Source organism: Haliotis rufescens, unplaced genomic scaffold, assembly GCF_023055435.1.
Source record: "Haliotis rufescens isolate VD_foot unplaced genomic scaffold, xgHalRufe1.0.p SCAF_51, whole genome shotgun sequence".
Taxonomy (NCBI): domain Eukaryota; kingdom Metazoa; phylum Mollusca; class Gastropoda; order Lepetellida; family Haliotidae; genus Haliotis; species Haliotis rufescens.
Window position 1 is genome coordinate 2,300,657 of NW_025964235.1, and position 23,003 is coordinate 2,323,659.

The 23,003-nt window shown below is 46.3% G+C and overlaps 1 protein-coding gene across 3 annotated transcripts in view; it reads right to left on the reverse strand.

The window, feature by feature from the left end:
• The window catches only part of LOC124127167 (muscle-specific protein 300 kDa-like), a 270,673-nt gene that overhangs the window by 167,334 nt on the left and 80,336 nt on the right, over window positions 1–23,003 (reverse strand). For 2 of the 3 annotated variants that reach the window (XM_048384845.1, XM_048384847.1), the window contains 22 exons: window positions 22,340–22,666; window positions 20,204–20,356; window positions 19,618–19,782; window positions 18,797–19,120; window positions 18,373–18,435; window positions 14,955–15,107; window positions 13,077–13,241; window positions 12,305–12,631; window positions 11,641–11,793; window positions 11,370–11,534; window positions 10,914–10,922; window positions 8,396–8,560; window positions 7,976–8,134; window positions 7,683–7,835; window positions 7,293–7,457; window positions 5,986–6,312; window positions 5,528–5,680; window positions 4,700–5,045; window positions 4,382–4,527; window positions 3,859–4,176; window positions 2,019–2,342; window positions 848–1,165 (listed from right to left, as the gene is read on the reverse strand). In XM_048384845.1, coding sequence (XP_048240802.1) covers window positions 848–1,165; window positions 2,019–2,342; window positions 3,859–4,176; window positions 4,382–4,527; window positions 4,700–5,045; window positions 5,528–5,680; window positions 5,986–6,312; window positions 7,293–7,457; window positions 7,683–7,835; window positions 7,976–8,134; window positions 8,396–8,560; window positions 10,914–10,922; window positions 11,370–11,534; window positions 11,641–11,793; window positions 12,305–12,631; window positions 13,077–13,241; window positions 14,955–15,107; window positions 18,373–18,435; window positions 18,797–19,120; window positions 19,618–19,782; window positions 20,204–20,356; window positions 22,340–22,666 — 4,578 coding nt within the window. The remainder of the gene's footprint in view (window positions 1–847; window positions 1,166–2,018; window positions 2,343–3,858; window positions 4,177–4,381; window positions 4,528–4,699; window positions 5,046–5,527; window positions 5,681–5,985; window positions 6,313–7,292; window positions 7,458–7,682; window positions 7,836–7,975; window positions 8,135–8,395; window positions 8,561–10,913; window positions 10,923–11,369; window positions 11,535–11,640; window positions 11,794–12,304; window positions 12,632–13,076; window positions 13,242–14,954; window positions 15,108–18,372; window positions 18,436–18,796; window positions 19,121–19,617; window positions 19,783–20,203; window positions 20,357–22,339; window positions 22,667–23,003) is intronic. The other variant, XM_048384846.1, reaches the window with a different exon arrangement.

The following is a 23,003-nucleotide window of genomic DNA, read 5'->3' on the forward strand; positions in this document are numbered from 1 at the left end:
ACTGACCTGCACGAACAAACTACACACTGGCAACTGTACATCACTGACCTGCACGAACAAACTACACGCTGGCAACTGTACATCACTGACCTGCACGAACAAACTACACGCTGGCAACTGTACATCACTGACCTGCACAAACAAACTACATGCTGGCAACTGTACATCACTGACCTGCACAAACAAACTACACGCTGGCAACTGTACATCACTGACCTGCACAAACAAACTACATGCTGGCAACTGTACATCACTGACCTGCACGAACAAACTACACACTGGCAACTGTACATCACTGACCTGCACGAACAAACTACACGCTGGCAACTGTACATCACTGACCTGCACAAACAAACTACATGATGGCAACTGTACATCACTGACCTGCACGAACAAACTACATGATGGCAACTGTACATCACTGACCTGCACAAACAAACTACACACTGGCAACTGTACATCACTGACCTTGCACGAACAAACTACACGCTGGCAACTGTACATCACTGACCTGCACGAACAAACTACATGATGGCAACTGTACATCACTGACCTGCACGAACAAACTACATGCTGGCAACTGTACATCACTGACCTGCACAAACAAACTACACACTGGCAACTGTACATCACTGACCTGCACGAACAAACTACATGATGGCAACTGTACATCACTGACCTGCACAAACAAACTACACGCTGGCAACTGTACATCACTGACCTGCACGAACAAACTACATGCTGGCAACTGTATATCACTGACCTGCACGAACAAACTACACGCTGGCAACTGTATATCACTGACCTGCACGAACAAACTACATGCTGGCAACTGTATATCACTGACCTGCACTCTCTCTATTTTGCCCTCGATGACGGATCGCTCGCCAAACGTGTCTGAGCATGTGGCCAGCTTCTCAATGGCGGTGCGGAGCCAGGACACAAAGTTGCTGCATGCGTCAATGTAGTCCTGGTGGTTGGCCACGTACTGCTCGTTCCGGGCCAGCAGGTCCTGGGCCTGTTCCTTCACAGTGGTGTAGCGCGATGCAATCTGCGAAGTGTCGGTAGATGCCTGACTAGCTGAACTCTTCTCAGCCAAACCATGGGCCTTGCTGGTCACAGATTCCACCATCTGCTCATAGGAGACTATGTCCTGGTACAGCACCTGCAACAACACAGAGTGAGTGAGTGAGTGAGTGAGTGAGTGAGTTAGACTGAGTGAGTGAGTGAGTGAGTGAGTGTGACTGAGTGAGTGAGTGAGTGAATGAGTGTGACTGAGTGAGTGAGTGAGTGACTGAGTGAGTGAGTGAGTGAGTGAGTGAGTTAGACTGAGTGAGTGAGTGAGTGAGTGTGACTGAGTGAGTGAGTGAGTGAGTGAGTGTGACTGAGTGAGTGAGTTTGACTGAGTGAGTGAGTGAGTGTGACTGAGTGAGTGAGTGAGTGAGTTTGACTGAGTGAGTGAGTGAGTGTGACTGAGTGAGTGAGTGAGTTTGACTGAGTGAGTGAGTGAGTGAGTTTGACTGAGTGAGTGAGTGAGTGAGTGAGTGAGTGAGTGAGTGAGTTTGACTGAGTGAGTTTGACTGAATGAGTGAGTGAGTGTGACTGAGTGAGTGAGTGAGTTTGACTGAGTGAGTGAGTGAGTGAGTTTGAGTGAGTGAGTGAGTGAGTGAGTTTGACTGAGTGAGTGAGTGAGTGAGTGAGTGTGACTGAGTGAGTGACAGGCCAATGTCTTAACATCTAGGCTACCTCACCGCATCTTAGAGTGAGTAGACAGACATTATCATCAAAATGAGGAGATCTTGGAACACTCCAACATCTGACAATTCCTAGTCCATTTCTGATATCCATAAAAAGACACATACTGACCTGTACCCATAACAAAGTCTCCCCGAAGGGTAATCAACGTCACTGTCCATGAGGACTTTCTGATGAATCAAACTGATGGTAAAGTTGTCGCACAAGGAGATGTGTGTGCTTTCTCCACAAACACTCACTCGATGGACACTCTTTGGTCTCACCTTGACTCTCTGAAGCTCGGCCCGCTTCTCTCCAATGTCGGCCTTAGGCTGTGCCTCCCTCAGTTTCTTCTCCATGTCCTTCAGCCAGCGGAGGACCTGGTCGTTGCTGTCACTGAACTCTGTCCAGCGCAGCAGACAGGCCTCCAGCAGCACCTTCGTGTCGGACACCTCGCTCAGCAGGACGGCCCAGTCAGTCTGCAGTTGACTAAGGTCTTGCCGGATCATCTCCCGTCCGGTCACCGATGTGTTGGTCATGGTCTTCTCACCCCAGGTGTGTGCCGTGTGCAGCAGGGCCTGCCCCTCCTCCTTCAGCACCGTGAACTCCTACAACATCCGCACATTGTCAGACTATCCTCCGGAGCTAGCCCAAGGCTTATCTACAACATCTGCACATTGTCAGACTATCCTTTCGGAGCTAGCTCAAAGCTTATCTACAACATCCACACATTGTCAGACTATCCTCCGGAGCTAGCCCAAGGCTTATCTACAACATCCACACATTGTCAGACTATCCTCCGGAGCTAGCCCAAGGCTTATCTACAACATCTGCACATTGTCAGACTATCCTCCGGAGATAGCCCAAGGCTTATCTACAACATCCACACATTGTCAGACTATCATCTGGAACTAGCTCAAAGCTTATCTACAACATCCACACATTGTCAGACTATCTTCCGGAACTAGCTCAAAGCTTATCTGCAACATCCACACATTGTCAGACTATCCTCCGGAGCTAGCCCAAGGCTTATCTACAACATCCACACATTGTCAGACTATCCTTCGGAGCTAGCCCAAGGCTTATCTACAACATCCACACATCATCAACTATCCTCCGGAACTAGCTCAAAGCTTATCTACAACATCCACACATTGTCAGACTATCCTCCAGAGCTAGCCCAAGGCTTATCTACAACATCCACACATCATCAACTATCCTCCGGAGCTAGCCCAAGGCTTATCTACAACATCTGCACATTGTCAGACTATCCTTTCGGAGCTAGCTCAAAGCTTATCTACAACATCTGCACATTGTCAGACTATCCTCCGGAGCTGGCTCAAGGCTTATCTACAACATCCACACATTGTCAGACTATCATCTGGAACTAGCTCAAAGCTTATCTACAACATCCACACATTGTCAGACTATCTTCCGGAACTAGCTCAAAGCTTATCTGCAACATCCACACATTGTCAGACTATCCTCCGGAGCTAGCCCAAGGCTTATCTACAACATCCACACATTGTCAGACTATCCTTCGGAGCTAGCCCAAGGCTTATCTACAACATCCACACATCATCAACTATCCTCCGGAACTAGCTCAAAGCTTATCTACAACATCCACACATTGTCAGACTATCTTCCGGAACTAGCTCAAAGCTTATCTACAACATCCACACATTGTCAGACTATCCTCCAGAGCTAGCCCAAGGCTTATCTACAACATCCACACATCATCAACTATCCTCCGGAACTAGCTCAAAGCTTATCTACAACATCCACAACATCGTCAAACTATCCTCCTGAACTAGCCAGCAGCCGATATATTTTACTAGACAGCCTTCAGCAGCCATTGATGGACATCACGTGGGAAGACTGAACAAACGAATTGCGAAAGCCTGTTTATCTGGACCGTCCATACTGAAGCTGTCCAGATAACCAAGTCTCTTGACCGAGTACCCTTTGAAAACATGTTATCCTCCCGAGTTGATGTTCTTGACTAATGAGGGTTCACTCAGTGTCCTAGGCCCACTTGCACAAAGTGATCTTAGCACTAAGACTATCATAAGCTTACGTTAAAGAATGGGATTTATGATCATCTTAGCACTAAGATCCTCTCACCTGCAGTTTCTCCAGCTGTGCCTGTATGGTGTATCTGTCCCCAGATGTGTCCGCGCACACCGACAGTCTGTCCCGCGTGGACTGGAGCCATGACGTGGCGTCATTGTAAACATCTGCGTACTGCTCATGGTCCTGAACGTGCTGCTCATAGCGCTTCATCAGGTCCTTGGAGAGGGTGATGAGTGCGGTGTACCTGGAGCTCATCTGGGTCAGCTGGGTGGACACACGGCTGTCTTTGGACGACTGCATCAGGATCTGGGCCTGCTCCGCCAGACCGTCGAACGCTGTCTGATGGCGGAGAATCTCCTCATGCACTGCCTGCATCAAGCAACACATCCGTGTGATATAACAGGTCAGTCTGAACAAACTATCTCCGAGAAAGACACCATTAGTTAAAACCCAAACAGATTTTCGCTACAAGACTGACAGCCTTATGTATTGAATCAGCAGTTAACTCCATCTGAGCTGCATGAATATTCCCTGCCCTCTATCCCATTGAAGGTCATAAATGCTGCATGTGTACCTTCTGTTTGTCCATCTGGATGCCCTTGTCCTCCAGCGTGGCCTTCTGTTCTGAGTCGGCCTTCATGTCCGCCTCTGTGTCTTTGATCCAGTGACTTAAGTCATCGTAGTATTCCTCATAGCGGTGCCATTGGTCTCGCAGGTTCTCTGTGGAAAACAAGGGCAATGATAAAAGAAATACTTTAATACATTTGGGGCAATAACCTGTATTAATGTAATCAGTTTCTCAAAGCAATCTCTTATAGTGTTATTCTTGTGAAACATGGCCTAAAACACCATGTACACGGCAGTCCAGGTATCAGTCAATTCCAAGACTCACCAAGGAGGTTGAGGAGATCCTGTAGATCCGTGTCCAGCACCTTGAACTCCCCAGACAGCATGTCCAGCTCCTGCTTGACCAGCTCCTGACCCTGAGTGGACGTTTCCGGCAGCACCTTGTTCCCCTTCTCCAGCACGGCACTCAGCTTCTTGTGTCCCGCCTCCACCGTGTTCCAGATCTCCTGAACCTTGTGGAGCTGGGCCTCAATGGCATGGCGGTCTCCACGCACGTCACTGCACAGGTTCAGGCGGTCCTTGGTGGCACTCAGCCAATCAGTGCCCTCCATGTAGGAGTCTCGGTACAGCTGGTGGTCGCGCAGGTTGGTCTCGCAAGTCTGGAGGAGGTTCTGTTGGATGAGACAGTAATGTCAGTTCCTTCACACAAATTGTGTCTGTGTGAGTAAATATTCAAATGAGCACATATACTCACCACCAAAAGTAACACGAAACACAGAAACATATAGAGAAGTATGTACATTAAGAAGAGATGTTTCCAATGTGTACCAATTAAATGACAAAACTAACAATCAGTCAAGTGTTACCACAGAGTGTCTTTATTCTTATCACGATATCCTGCATGTGATTTCCAAACTTTACATGCTAATCCTACACGAGACAAATGGTGCATCCCACGGATCTCATGGATCTCATGGATCCACAACGTCACTTGTGATGCGGTCGTGAGCGTCGGTTCAAGAAACATAATAGTATGTTCGTTTGTGCATCGAACCAATTGTAATATCTCTTGACTGTGAGTAATTCGTCATAGATTAACCAACATGTATGGTATTCGTGTTTCTGTTTTTGCAGTACTATTACAGTAAATTACCTTGGCTTTGGTCTTCAGTGTCTCGTAACGAGCAACAATGTGGTGGATCTGGTCGCTGAGATTGACATCCTGACTGGTCTGCCTCAGTGTGTTGGCCTTATCGTTCATGCTGTCAATAGTGCTCTGCTGGGAGCTGATGTTCAGCTGCAACACCTGCACACAACGTAACAGTAAACTCAGTACAGTGTAGGGCAGGCTAACAAGATTGATGATTGGATTATAGTTGATGGGAACAAAGCATTAATGATTATCAATATGAAAATTGTGTTATTGATAATATCTTACATGAACAATTGTGATGAAAAAGTTTATTGATAATTGATAGATATTAAGTAAATGATTATCGATCTCTAAGATCTATATCGATAGCCAGCCCTAGTACAGCGCTTCACACACTGAAACAGCTAAATCTCTGCTCACAATAAATCCGACAACGTTGGTGAAACAAAGGGACTGACCTTGACCCTGTCCAGCTGTAGTTTCTTCTCCTGTAGCGTGTTCTGCAGCTGGGAGTCTGCCTCCACCTGGTTCTCAAGGTCGCACAGCCACCTTTGCAGTTGGTCAACACTGTCGTCGTACACGGTCCATTGAGCTAGACATCCCTCTAAGTTGGTCCTTGTCTCATTCAGGTCGCCGGCGAGGGAGTCGAACTCCTGCTGCAGGGACTGCATGTCCCTCCGCATGTTGTCCCGGCCCGTGACGGACGTGTTGGGCAGCACAATCTGCAGGTTGTCCAGAGCTATCTGCAGCATGTGCAGACCTTCCTCCTTCTCGGACATCAGATTCTGGAGGACATAATGCACTCATGACAACATAGCTCTCCAAGTGAAGATCAGTGTCTTAAGTAAACCATGCTTGTTGTAAGAGGCGACCAACTGGATCGGCTTCATTGATTTTGTTGATGCATGTCATCGCATGCAAATTTTAAAAAATGATGCTCATGACGCCAATCACTGGATTGCTAGGTCCAGGCTCAATTAACTACAGACTGCTGTCATAGGACGGGAATATTGCTGAGTGTGGCATTACACAACAAACAAACTTAGCTCACAACGTACTGCCACAAATACCTGGAGGACAACATAGTCAATATTTTTCAATTCTTTCTAGTATATCATTTTACGTGCCTGACCCTCCAAGATACTGACTTGTACCCCATGCGTGTTATCAAAACCTCCATATTGACCAGAATCCCATGTGTGTTATCAATACCTCCATATTGACCAGAATCCCATGTGTGTTATCAATACCTCCATATTGACCAGAATCCCATGTGTGTTATCAATACCTCCATATTGACCAAAATCCCATGTGTGTTATCAATACCTCCATATTGACCAAAATCCCATGTCTGTTATAAATACCTCAATATTGACCAGAATCCCATGTGTGTTATCAATACCTCCATATTGACCAGAATCCCATGTCTGTTATCAATACCTCCATATTGACCAGAATCCCATGTCTGTTATCAATACCTCCATATTGACCAGAATCCCATGTGTGTTATCAATACGTCCATATTAACCAGAATCCCATGTGTGTTATCAATACGTCCATATTGACCAGAATCCCATGTGTGTTATCAATACCTCCATATTGACCAGAATCCCATGTGTGTTATCAATACGTCCATATTGACCAGAATCCCATGGTTGTTATCAATACCTCCATATTGACCAGAATCCCATGTGTGTTATCAATACCTCCATATTGACCAGAATCCCATGTGTGTAGTGACCAGAAACTGCCAGAGTGTCCCTACCTGGATGTCCTTGATCTTGTCCTGCACGGTCACCTTGTCACCTGTCACGTCGCCAGCGCCGGCAACCTTCACCTTCATCTGACCGATCCAGTTCTTGCACTGCTGGAAGGACTGGGTGTAAGCCTGGTGGTCCAGGACATACTGCTCCCAGCGCCGGCACAGTTCCTGCAACAACAGGCCAACCTTATGCTTATGTGTTGATTCAGATACAAACAAGTCAGCTACACTTGTAACAGTCTTACTGACCTCCACACCTTTCCTATCATTGTTAAGGTGAAATGGTCAACATTAAATGTGTTCTCATGGCATCTTCATCAAAGGTATCTCGCTGATTTAATTATTGATTCATGACTATCCTGGAGGTTGTCGTGTACCCTGATCTGTTCTCACCTTGACGTTGACCGAGAGCGAGTGGTACTTGGTGGCAAGCTGGGAGGCCTGGGACACAACTCTAGAGTCCGTGCTCAGCCTCACCAGGTCCTGGGCGGAGTCACTGAGAGAGTCCAGATCTGATTGGTGCTCAGCAACATCTGCCTGTAGAGCCTGTAGGAGAAGTAAGAGATCAGTTTCCTCCATCGGCAAACAAGCCGTATGAGATGCCATGTACTGGACAAAATGAGTAAGTTTGATCACCCCGGGGCAACATGAGGCACACGTCCTGAAGAGTGAAGTCTGATACTGACCTTGAGTTTCTCCAGCTGCGTCTGTTTGTCCTGGAGCGTGGCCTTGAGGTCAGCATCCCGCAGGCGGCTCTCCGAGTCCTTGATCCAGGCAGCACAGCGATCATGCCACGACTCAAACTCTTTCCACTGGTCCATGCAAGTCTCCAGGTCAGTCTTGGTCTGTGTGTATAAAGTGATTTCATCATGGGCTGTGTTGTAGGAAACGTGCCACTGTTAAGTGTACAAAAGCGATGTGATCAAAAGGTTGGATCTGGATGATTCCACCATAAGCGGGTGAAGTCCTACCAGTTGGTCTGCTTAACACAAGAACCCTTGGAACTCTAACCTGTTTACTCAGTTCTCTCTCACAACAATACAGACTGTCTTATGGTGTTCCACTATGTCTGTACAGTGAACTCTGTGGATGTCTAACTGGCCTACCTTGGCGAGGGCGGTGATGAATGCCTCCCAGTCGTCCTTCAAGGCTTCTGTCTCCCTGCGGATGATGTCCTTTCCCTGCGGGGCTGTGTTTGGCAGCACTTTCTCCGCGAGCTGAGCCACGTTCTTCACACGCGGCTCTCCCTCCATCTTGGTTGCCAGAATGTCCTATCAGACAAGGAGACTAGTTGAAGCCCGCCACAGTAAAACCAAACATTCAATGTTACAGAGCAGTAGGGACTTCCACTTACAGCAACTCAAACTCATGCACTTTAACCACTTTACAAGCTTGTCGATACATCCATTAGTGAAGCTACAAATGCATTTAATAGTTGATATTGTTCACATGCAGTTTGATATGGCAATCCCTCCAACACACACTCTGCAGTACTCTCTAGACAGATCTACTCAAGTCAAACAAGCACGGGGCACCCAAGAGAAGTAGGCCAAAGCAACCACACACACAAAGCAAACATGACTAGCAGTTAAATCATGGCGACATCAGCCAGTCTCTACTTGTTTGTTACTTCTACCAAGGGACACCTTGTCCAGGACTGCATCAAGCATGGTTAGATTGATCGCTGAGACAGAGGTGCAGCCATATAATGTTGAAACTGACCACGAGGGTGGCGTCTCACCCCTGCTGGACGTAGCTCATAATATAAACCATGCAGTTACAATTAGTATCTGATGAACTTGTCATGCATATAATATTAATAGTATTTATAGATAGCATGCAACAGACAGATTCTACATGACCGTGGAAATGTTTCAAGGGCACACTGTTAGTGCTGTCCTGGCAGCCTTCAGTGAGGTGAGGTACGCAGGGGGGTTGGGCAGTGTATGATGAGACATACTTTACTGTACCCACCCTAGACACTCCACACCACCACCACCATCAGCAGCAGAACAAGCAGTTGATACCAGATGTGGGGTGAGGAGAAATGGGGTTAAATGTCGCGCACAAGACTATTACACCTATAGCGATGTGCATGCACATTTTCTGAGTGCCTGCTAGTACTAGTCTGGACTAATGGCGGTTTTATAGTGCCAGCTTTGTTTTGTTTGTTTTGCACTAAGCAATATTCCAGTTATATCACGGCGGTCTGTAAATAATTGTATCTGGACCAGACAATCCAGTGATTGACATCATGAGCATCGATCTCAGCAATTGGGAAATGATGACATGCGTCAACCAAGTCAGCTAGTCTCACCACCCGATCCCGTTAGTCGCCTCTTAGGACAAGCATAGTCGCCTTTTACAGCAAGGATGGGTTGCTGAAGACCTACTCTACCCAAGATCTTCATGGGTGTATTGCCCTCCTTGCCCTCTGAGATACCCTGTCACAGTTATAACATGAATACCCCACACGGACACAAAATACTGAAAACGAGCCAACCAGTGCTTGTATTATCTCATTAATGACGAGCACTAGGCAGGGTAAGAACATGTACCATCTTTTAACGTGTTTTGGTATGAAGCCACCGGGGATCGAACCACCAAACACCAGAGAGTCTGCTACCCTACAGGGAACAAACCAGGGGAACAGGAGACGCCCACCATCCCTCCCTGTCACTACCCAGGATCTTCAATTTCCTATTGCACAAATGCAGTCAGTGTTCCCTAGTTTGTTAAAATCCTAATCAATCCATGTATAGGATTGTATCTTGTTAGTCTCTGACATCTAGAACTAAGACTACCAGGTGCAGTAGCTCACCAAGGGAGGTAACTGTTCTACACACTCTGTCTAGAGACATTAAGGTCCAATAACTACATCATGTGTCTGAGCCAGAGAATGAATCAGATTTAATGGCAGCAAATGTGAAGATGTGTCGCAGCTTTACATCTGAATGTCAGGATCATTACATCTAGAGAGATAAGTATATTCATATTCATATGGAACATGGCAGTTACTCACAAGTAAAGAAATAGACTGCATGTGATTCTGAGGCATTTGATTGGCATTATATTTCCATAACTAAAAACGATTTAGGCCACGCCCACGTAAGTAAGCTGTCTTTGAAGTTATTATGGCTGATGTATGTATTTAAAAGAACTGACTTCAATATGTGTTTGCATTTATGAGTTATACCAGTGAGCACTTGTGTTAATCCATAAACACAAAACATATTGAAATCAATGTTGAATGGTGTGTGACCAGTGTGAGTTAGTTATTCTGCATGGTCTCACAGCACGTCCAGCAATACGCCAGGCACCAGTGGCAACACCAAGACTTGGCCTTGTACCCACAGATCAACGGCCCCTAAGGTCATCTGAACAATGTTTTGTATGATTTTCAGTCTATAACAGAGATGTAGAGTGCCAGTTTCTCCGTCTAGGTTAGGAGGACTAAGTCCTCAGTTAGCAGAAACAATCAAACGAATCTCATCTAAGTTGTAATTCCTGGATGTCATTAGATGAGGGGCATGATGACATTAGTGATGGGACACAATGAGATGACGGGTCGCGATGAGATGTTGCCTAGCAACTAGATAGAAAACCACTCAGTAAATCACTTACACATCGTCTCTGTTAGGAGAGAGAGGATCATGGGATAGATTAGTCAACTGCCAAAAGTCACACACAAACATTAACACCCAGTACAAGATTAACACCAGATTGAAGCCATTGGTCAGCACCAGTTATTGTCAAATTCAGCAGATCAAAGTAATAATGGGGACAGGTGTTCTGAGGCAACAAGCAGTCTTACAGGCATCTCCCAGTATAGACCTAAGTGTCCCGATGACGGCTACCAACAAAATAAACATACACAGCTTTCATCTCCGTCAGTAGCATAAGAAACAAAACTTTTCTTTGATAAATTACAAATATTGAAGGACTTTATGTTGACAATAATTCCTTTCTTCAAACAGGAATTAATATTTTGTGTTTATGAATCACATCTATCCCAACTTTCAATTGTACGTTCATCAATAAGATAAGGACTCAGTAAACCATGGTACGCGTGACACCTACCTGTATCTTGTCCAGCCTGCTCTGGATGGCGTGGCGATCCCCGGACACGTCGGAGCACACAGACAGCTTCTCACGGATACCGTTGAGCCACTCCACACAGGCGTTGTAGGCGTCGTTGTACTGTTGATGGTCTGTGACGAAGGTGTCGTACTGCTGCACACGTTCCTGCAACCATGTGAACAGTCTCATAGCAACTCAGAATACAGAAGGTCTTGGCATGACATCTTATACTGGAATATTTGGCAAGTTAGATCCTTGTGTCTGTAATTACCTTGGCGGCAGTGCAGAGTTTCTTGTAACGAGTGCTGGTCTGCGAGATGAACGCCGCCAGCTGGGGATCACTGCTGCTCTGGGCCAGAGACTGCGCCTTGTCTGTGATACTGTCCATCACACGCTGGTAGGACAGCACATCCTGGTGGAGGGCCTGAAACACAAGGGGAGATAACTATGTAATACGAAAGGAGAAAACTACAAAACACAATCGAAAATAAATCATAACACAAGGGGAGATAAATCTGTAACACAAGGGGAGATAAATCTGTAACAAGAGGAAATTAATCTATTACACAAGGGGAGATAAATCTTTAACACAAGGGAAGATAACTCTTTAACACAAGGAGATAAAGCTGTAACACAAGGGGAGATAAATCTGTAACAAGGGAACATAATTCTGTAACAAGAGGAGATAAATCCGTTACACAAGGGGAGATAAATCTTTAACACAAGGGGAAATAAAGCTGTAACACAAGGGGAGATAATATGTAACATGTGAGAAACTATGTACTAATTAGGAGGTAACTATGTTATACTAATTTCACCATAAGGATATGACAGACACATCTAGATGGGAGAAATATTCCATGAGATGGACAATTTCAAACATGTTGCTCCTTGAAATCAACATAAACCGAGTTTCAGCAAAGCCCTCCACACACCTTGTAGTGGAGCAGCTGGGACTTCTTCTCCTCCAGGGTGGCCCGGAAGACAACCGGCCCCTCCAACTGCATCTCCATCTCCCGCAGCCAGTTGCCCACCTGGCTGTAGCTGTCGTCGAAGGACGTCCACTGCACCAGGGCCACCTCCAGTTTGCGCTGAACGGCAGAGAGGTCATCAAACAGAGACTCCCAGTCCATCTTGAGTCGCCGGAGGTCCTGTCGGATGCTCTCTCTGCCGTCCGGTGCAGTCGTGGGGTAGAGCCGCTCGCCACATTCCATAACAGCACTCAGCTTGCCAAAACCAGCGTCACGTTCTCGTAGCAGGTCCTACAATAAAACAGAACTTTACAACATATTCAGTATTGATCATGTACTCTCAATATTGGCATGTACTGAGACCCTAATTCCTTCCATAAACCCAGTCCTTACATATTCAGATTACCTCACATGCTAAATATTCCAAGACACTTTTCTGGGCTGTACTGCAAAACAGGTTGTAGCACCACAGAACTCTACACCCCTCAGCTATCCTCCCAGCCACCCCTCCCCCCCCTCCAGCTATCCACAAGGCCCCCCACCCCTCCCCAGCTATCCTCCCAGGACCCCCCACCTTACTCCCACAGCTATCTTCCCAGGCCCGCCCCTAACTCCAACAGCCTCACACCCCGTCCCTCCCTGCCCCCTTTAGTTACACCCCCCAACCCCTCAGTTACCTTCCCCACCCCCCATCCCAGTAATCCTGGAGGGAAACGAGGTATGTTCCATTCCTCACCTGAGCTCTCTCCAGCCTCGTCTCCAGCTCGGCTCGGGACCCGCCAGAGTCGGAACACTCGGCAAACTTGGCCTTTGCTTTGGCAAGCCACTGGGCGCAGTCGGAGTACTTGTCCCTGAACTGTTTGTGGTCCTCCACATTCTGGCCCGTCTTCCTGATCAGGTCCTGCAAACAAGGAGGGATACATTAGCATCACACTTCACTTCATCAACCAGAAATCCTTTCAGAATCCTTTCAGTGTGGATATATGTACAAGCAGTTCAAGACTGTGCGGCCTCTGATTAAATAAATACTGCCTGATGTGGTTGGTCATTTGCTGTTTACCTAGGTCTACAAATTGAAATTGCTTTTAGGTGTCACTTAAATCCTGAAACAATGTTGGAACATCATGCATGCATCAGTCGCGATGATGATATATCTGACATGCGCCAGTTGTGACCATGACGATATATCTGACATGCATCAGTCGCGATGATGATATATCTGACATGCGCCAGTTGTGACGATGATGATATATCTGACATGCGCCAGTTGTGACCATGATGATATATCTGACATGCATCAGTCGCGATGATGATATATCTGACATGCGCCAGTTGTGACCATGATGATATATCTGACATGCATCAGTCGCGATGATGATATATCTGACATGCACCAGTTGTGACCATGATGATATATCTGACATGCATCAGTCGCGATGATGATATATCTGACATGTGCCAGTTGTGACCATGATGATATATCTGACATGCATCAGTCGCGATGATGATATATCTGACATGCGCCAGTTGTGACGATGATGATATATCTGACATGCGCCAGTTGTGATCATGATGATATATCTGACATGCGCCAGTTGTGACCATGATGATATATCTGACATGCGCCAGTTGTGACCATGATGATATATCTGACATGCGCCAGTTGTGACCATGATGATATATCTGACATGCGCCAGTTGTGACGATGATGATATATCTGACATGCGCCAGTTGTGACCATGATGATATATCTGACATGCGCCAGTTGTGACGATGATGATATATCTGACATGCGCCAGTTGTGATCATGATGATATATCTGACATGCGCCAGTTGTGACGATGATGATATATCTGACATGTGCCAGTTGTGACCATGATGATATATCTGACATGCGCCAGTTGTGACGATGATGATATATCTGACATGCGCCAGTTGTGACCATGATGATATATCTGACATGCGCCAGTTGTGACGATGATGATATATCTGACATGCGCCAGTTGTGACCATGATGATATATCTGACATGCGCCAGTTGTGACGATGATGATATATCTGACATGCGCCAGTTGTGACCATGATGATATATCTGACATGTGCCAGTTGTGACGATGATGATATATCTGACATGCGCCAGTTGTGACGATGATGATATATCTGACATGCGCCAGTTGTGACGATGATGATATATCTGACATGCGCCAGTTGTGACGATGATGATATATCTGACATGCGCCAGTTGTGACGATGATGATATATCTGACATGCGCCAGTTGTGACCATGATGATATATCTGACATGCGCCAGTTGTGACCATGATGATATATCTGACATGCGCCAGTTGTGACCATGATGATATATCTGACATGCGCCAGTTGTGACCATGATGATATATCTGACATGTGCCAGTTGTGACCATGACGATATATCTGACATGCGCCAGTTGTGACCATGATGATATATCTGACATGCGCCAGTTGTGACCATGATGATATATCTGACATGCACCAGTTGTGACCATGATGATATATCTGACATGCGCCAGTTGTGACGATGATGATATATCTGACATGCGCCAGTTGTGACCATGATGATATATCTGACAGACCTACCTTTGTGTTGGTGAGCAGAGTCTGGTATCGGTTCGACAGCTGTGACACAAAGTTCCCGATGCGAGCCTCTCCGGTCAGCTGCTGAAGAGTCTGGGCATCATCTGAGAACTTGTCGATGTCGCGCTGCTTGCCTCGGATCTCCTGCATCAACTCCTGGTAATGCCATCAAAAATAATAATGTTATAAACTGACAATATCATGCTTATAACATTACAAGTGATACTGGCCCCACTCCTACAGAAATATGTGGGTAGTAATAAAAGTGCTTTCATGATCAACACAACTGAAGGCAGGAAAACTAAGATTACTCAAGAGTTAAACTTTTATCCATTTACAGACGAATGAAACCAAGGTGAGGCTGGCCGGAGCCAGAGCCGGAGCAGGAATACGGGACATGCAGAGTCATGCTGTGACTGCAGTCAGACCAGGAAGTCGGCCACTACCATGTCCTTCACAACAGATGCATGGTGAACTGTGCGATTACTGTATGAGGATGATATGGAACAGTTGTGAGATTAAGAACGGAATAGCTGATGTGAAAGGATGATAAATTGATATGCTCTTTGTCCTCATGGACTGTGAATAGTGAGTGAGTGAGTGAGTGAGTATGGTTTTATGCCGCTGTTAGTAATATTCCAGCAATATCACGGTGGGGTACACCAGAAATGGGCTTCACACATTGTACCCATGTGGGGAATCAAACCCAGGTCTTCGGCGTGACAAGCGAACGCTTTAACCGCTAGGCTACCCCACCGCCCCTGGACTGTGAATAAGCAAGTGTGAGTGACAGTAGGAGTCAGTGACTATGAACCCTATACAAACAAGGCTGTGTTGTCATACATTATACAATGCAATGACAATTAGTTGATGGAGATTAGTAACAGCTCTGATACAGAATCAATATATTACTTGTCATGCCACTGCTTTAAACTATTCTATGGTAACTTGACACATGACTATATCTGTTCTCGCCATTCCTGGTCCCTGTGCAGGCGGACCACCGTTGTCTACACTACCGCTAGATGTGACAGATGCAGATGACGGACAGGGCAACCAAAACAGATGAAGGCACGAGATGCGTGAAGCAGGTCTCTTCCAGTGGACAGGAGGAGGAAGTAAAATTTGTACGACCAAAGTATGAATAATTCAAGCCTTTCCATCCATGTCTTAGAACATGAAGACATCGGCCTCCTACTCATGCACAATGTAGAACTACTTGATGAAGCGTCCAGCAGTCGCCAGTCTCCTACTCATGCACAATGTAGAACTACTTGATGAAGCGTCCAGCAGTCGCCAGTCTGGTGCTGCCAGTCATGCATAACGAAACCTTGGGCTTGACTTCACCAGGGATGGGTGGGTAGGGGGTAGCGGGTAGGGGGTTGAGGGGATGGGGGGATTGTGTGAGGGTAGGGGGATGGGGGGGGAAGGGAAGGGGGTACGGGGTTGTGGAGATAGGTGTCAGGACCAGAGGATGGAACCTAGGATGGGTGTTGGACCAGAGGATGGAACCTAGGATGGGTGTTGGACCAGAGGATGGAACCTAGGATGGGTGTTGGACCAGAGGATGGGACTAAGGATGGGGACTGAAGATGGGTATAGGTACCTGAGGATGGGACCGAAGATGTGTATGTTGATCAGAAGATGGGTATAGGTACCTGAGGATGGGACCGAAGATGTGTATGTTGATCAGAAGATGGGTATGGGTACCTGAGAATGAGTGAGGTGAGGGTGTGAAATGGGGTTTAATGTCGCATTCAAGATATTTACACTTGGTAATAAATACACTGGGACCAGAGGATGGGACCTAGGATGGGTGTTTGACCAGAGGATGGGACTAAGGATGGGTGTTTGACCAGAGGATGGGACTAAGGATGGGTGTTGGACCAGAGGATGGGTATTGATACCAGAGGATGGGACTAAGGATGGGTGTTGGACCAGAGGATGGGACTAAGGATGGGTGTTGGACCAGAGGATGGGACTAAGGATGGGTGTTGGACCAGAGGATGGGTATTGATACCAGAGGATGGGACTAAGGATGGGTGTTGGACCAGAGGATGGGACTAAGGATGGGTGTTGGACCAGAGGATGGGTATTGATACCAGAGGATGGGACTAAGGATGGGTGTTGGACCAGAGGACGGGACCTAGGATGGGTGTTTGACCAGAGGATGGGACCTAGGATTGGTGTTGGACCAGAGGACGGGACCTAGGATTGGTGTTGGAGCAGAGGACGGGACCTAGGATGGGTGTTGCACCAGAGGATGGGACCTAGGATGGGTGTTGGACCAGAGGACGGGACCTAGGATGGGTGTTGCACCAGAGGACGGGACCTAGGATGGGTGTTGGGACTCCAGGATGGGGACCTAGGATGGGTGTTGCACCAGAGGACGGGACCTAGGATGGGTGTTGGGACTCCAGGATGGGGACCTAGGATGGGTGTTGGGACTCCAGGATGAGAACCTATTGTAGGGATGGTACTGAAGAGTAGTGATTGGTGGACTGATGATTGGGAATAGATGAAACGTGAAAACAGTGACAGAGAGTCTAAAGGGACTTGGGGACATGGAAGCAGTTTGGTCAAGTTTGTAACCCCAACTCTATCAAGGGTTATCATTCAAAAGCTGTGCTGATACTCTGCCTGGAAGCATTTGACGAAAGACAATGACTATTTTTTACAAACTCCACTAAGAATTTTACTTTAATTTTATTTGATGATAATTCACAATTTAGAAGTACTAGGGGTGAAACATTGAGCATATGTCACGATACGATATGCATCACGATACATAGGTCACGATACAATACGCATCACGATTCATAGGTCACGATACGATAGCATCATGATTCATAGGTCACAATACGATACGCATCACGATACAAAGGATACGATCTGATACGCATCACCATACATAGGTCACAATACAATATGCATCAGTATATATAGGTCACGATACAATACGCATCACGATATGATATGTATCACGATATGCACATTTACGTCAAATCGCATTGAAATATAGAAGAGCAGGTTCGGAAGAAACAACTTGCTGTAGACAAGTTTGCAGCGGGAATATTTTGGAGTGAGCTTGAAGCACTAATTAGTACACACTTTGCAATATTTGACTGACAAAAACGCTTGGGGGCCATTAAATGACTGGTCAGTAATTTATTTGGCAAGTGTATCATCTCATATCAATACAGAAATACAGAAGGTATGTATCCTGTATCGTATCTGTGCACTGATGTGTCGTTTCACCTTAACAAGTACATGAGCACAGCTTTCCAGTGATAGCCCTTGTGCATACAGCTGGCATAAAGTCAACAACAGCAGAAGAAGAAGCAAAATGAGCAATGAGGTGTTTATGACATTCCCAATCCCACATGCCAAGCTGGACTATGTCGAAGGGAGCCTGGCTTACGATATCCCGCTGGTCGGCCGCTGCAACTACATCAACCTCATGGGAGATTGTCTCCATCATGTCCTGGAGGTGGCAACAACATCAGTCAGCAACATCGACCTACACCGACCTCAGCCAGCGTATTACATGAACATACAGACTGCTAGTACTAACATTACCACAGTTTACAGAGTTCGTGTGCATTCCAAATGAAAATACAACATTAAAGCAAGTCACAAAACATTGACACAATCTCTCCATCAGTCCAGTGCTCCACTGTTGCAGTGAAACAAAAGCTGACATAAATAAGCTAATGGTCACAGCCACTTATCAAACAATATTTAGGCTTACATACAAAAAAATTCAAACTTAAATTACTATGGAATGACAAAAGCTGACATCTCCCCCTCCATGATATCACTTCCTGTGATATATCCCAGCATACCTGGCAGACGGAGTGTTGTTCCTGTTTCTCCTCGATTGTTGATCTCAGCGGCACTTCCTTGACCTGCTTCTCCATGTCCTTGACCCAGGATGTGACCTTGTCGTACTTCTCCTCATAGATGACCCAGTAGTGCAGGGCTCTCTCCAGGTTCTCCTTGAGGGAGGACAACTTGGAGGTGTAGTCCCCCCAGTCCAGCCTAAGGACATCCAACTCCTGCTGGATTGTCTGACGACCCTTCATGGCTGTCGTGTCCATCGTCAACTCGGCATTCCGCTCACAGTCCTTGACCTTTGAGACCCCATCCGGTACTGTTGTCACCAGCTCCTGTAAAAGAAAATAGCAATAATAATAAAGAATAAGAATAAATATTCTCCTGGTTATTTTAGTTCATGACTGTGAACCAGACCCGTGAAGATCCGGGCTAGAACAGGTCTTCAGCAGCCCATGCTTGCCATAAAAGGCAACGTTAAAAGCGACTGACGGGATTCGGTGGTCATAAAAATAAACATTTTTGTGTCATATTGTCTAAATTCAAACCTGACAAAGCATGAGTTACTCATAAAGAAATCTTACATGGCGAGAGTTTTTCCACTGAGAAGTCTGTTGGTATGATGTGACACAGGAATGCTCTATGTATAGGGCCAATGTACTGACAGGCATCATTACACAGTGCTCACAGTGTCATTGAGGTCAAGGGCTAGCTCATTGTAGTATTTTGAAACCAGTCTTGTTTGTATTTAGAAGGAAAATATACAGGAACATATCTTCTACTTCACAAACACTGACAATTAGACCTGGACAAATGTATGGCCTATACTGACATGCAGCCTGTCCAGCTTGTTCTGGATGGTGAGTCGGTCCCCGGACGTGTCGGCACACATGCTCTGCTTGTCCTTAGTCTGAGTCATCCAGTCCAGCGCAGACTGCAGGGAGTCCTGGTAGTTCTGGTGGTGCGCCACATTCTGCTCTGACTTGGCGATCAGGGTCTGGAAGAGTCACAGAGACACGTGAACATCAGCAGACTGACATCATCAAGACAGACAGACAGAGACACACAGACAGAAAGACAGACACACAGAGACAGACAGACGGACACACTACACAATTTCCTAAATCATGCATAAAATACTTGTCACCAAAGTACTGGTTGTGAGAAGCAACCAATGTTCTCGAACCTTCAACTTCCTGCCAGCTAAGTGACACGTTTTACCAGTAATGAAACAGTTGTGACAGCTACATGAACAAGACTGACAATGAACCTCCTACTGACAATGAAGTCTGCAGTCATGACTACCTCATAAGTGTTCCATATGAAACTGACCATAGATTGTTACATTTGGCTATTCCATTCTAGGGGGATAAGAACTTCATTAAAAACTGAAGTCAATCAGGCTCCATGTGACTGACCTTTGCATCTGCAGCGAGTTTCTCATATCTGGAGTTGATTGTGGTGATGAAGGCGGCGACGTCGGAGTTAGACGTGCTGTGGAGGACACCCTGGGCCTTCTCCACGACTGAGTCCACAAGACGCTGGTGAGAAGTGATGTCCTGCAGCACCGACTGAAACACATAGCACATCTCCTTGTACACATAGCACATCTCCTTGTACACATAGCACATCTCCTTGTACACATAGCACATCTCCTTGTACACATAGCACGTCTCACAATCTGGGCCTTGTACACATAGCACGTCTCTCAATCTAGGCCTTGTACACATTGCACATCTCTCAATCAAGGCCCTGTACACATAGCTCATCTCTCAATCTAGGTCTTGTACACATAGCACATCTCCTTGTACACATAGCACATCTCCTTGTACACATAGCTCATCTCACAATCTGGACCTTGTACTCTTAGCTCATCTCTCAATCTAGGCCTTGTACACATATCACATCTCACAATCTGGGCCTTGTACACATAGCTCATCTCTCAATTGAGGCCTTGTACACATATCATAATCTTGACCTTGTACACATATCACATCTTACAATCTAGGCCTTGTACACATAGCTCATCTCACAATCTGGACCTTGTACACATATCACATCTCACAATCTAGGCCTTGTACACATAGCATATCTCACAATCTGGGCCTTGTACACATAGCATATCTAACAATCTGGGCCTTGTACACAAAGCTCATCTCTCAATCTGGGCCTTGTACTCAGAGCTCATCTCCCAATCTAGGCCTTGTGCTCATAGCTTATCTCTCACTCTAGGCCTTGTACACATATAAAATTTCACAATCTGGGCCTTGTACTCATAGCTTATCTCTCAATCTTGGCCTTGTACACATATAAAATCTCTCAATCTAGGCCTTGTACACATAGCACATCTCACATTCTAGGCCTTGTACACATAGCACATCTCCTTGTACACATATCACATTTCACAATCTAGGCCTTGTACACCTAGCACATCACACAATCTGGGCCTTGTTCACATAGCACGGCTCACAATCTGGGCCTTGTACTCATAGCTCATCTCTCAATCTAGGCCTTGTACTCATAGCTCATCACTCAATCAAGGCCTTGTACACATAGCACATCTCGCAATCTGGGCCTTGTACACATAGCACATCACACAATCTGGGCCTTGTACACATAGCACATCTCTCAATCTAGGCCTTGTACTCATAGCCCATCTCTCAAGCTGGGCCTTGTACACATATCACAATCTAGGCCTCGTACACATAGCACATCTCACAATCTGGGCCTTGTACACACAGCACATCTAACAATCTGGGCCTTGTACACACAGCACATCTAACAATCTGGGCCTTGTACACACATCACATCTAACAATCTGGGCCTTGTACACACATCACATCTCACAATCTGGGCCTTGTACACACAGCACATCTAACAATCTGGGCCTTGTACACACATCACATCTAACAATCTGGGCCTTGTACACACAGCACATCTAACAATCTGGGCCTTATACACACAGCACATCTAACAATCTGGGCCTTGTACACACAGCACATCTAACAATCTGGGCCTTGTACACACATTACATCTAACAATCTGGGCCTTGTACACACAGCACATCTAACAATCTGGGCCTTGTACACACATCACATCTAACAATCTGGGCCTTGTACACATAGCACATCTAACAATCTGGGCCTTGTACACACATCACATCTAACAATCTGGGCCTTGTACACACATCACATCTCACAATCTGGGCCTTGTACACACATCACATCTAACAATCTGGGCCTTGTACACACAGCACATCTAACAATCTGGGCCTTGTACACACATCACATCTAACAATCTGGGCCTTGTACACACATCACATCTAACAATCTGGGCCTTGTACACACAGCACATCTAACAATCTGGGCCTTGTACACACATCACATCTAACAATCTGGGCCTTGTACACACATCACATCTAACAATCTGGGCCTTGTACACACATCACATCTAACAATCTGGGCCTTGTACACACATCACATCTCACAATCTGGGCCTTGTACACACATTACATCTAACAATCTGGGCCTTCCTGCAAGTGCAGATTTACTCACCCGGTGGTTCTGCAGCTGCAGCCTCTTCTCCTGCAGGGTGTTCTTCACATCCACGTCTGCCCTCAGAGACGCCTCCGTCTCCGCCAACCACCGCATCAGTTGCTCCTGGCCATCAGCGTAGGACGACCACTGCATCAGGAAGGTGTCCACCTTGCGCTGAGCATCGTTCAAACCACTGAACAGTTTCTCCCAGTCCTCCTTGGCGGTCCTCAAGTCCTGCCGCACCTTGTCCCGCCCTTGTGAGGCGGTGTCAGGGAACAGTTTTTCCCCCGCTTCTATGGCCAGGTTCAGCTTCTGAAGGCCATGCTCCTTCTCAGAGAACAGGATCTAAAACAACCAAATAAAGACGTAAATAAACGCCTCTTGGGTATCATAAAACGTTATTATTCCATTTTCATTTGGTTATAATTTAGAAAAGATTTTCCTTGGCATCTTGTCTCCCAATGATCCACCCAGGGGACCCTCACCCCATCTCCCAATCCAAAATATCCATGGCCTCTTATTCCCCAGCCCATCCACCCACCTGTATGACAGCTCTCTTCTCCTCCATGGGCTCTTATTCCCCACCCTATCCACCCACCTGTATGACAGCTCTCTTCTCCTGCATGGGCTCTTATTCCCCACCCTATCCACCCACCTGTATGACGGCTCTCTTCTCCTCCAT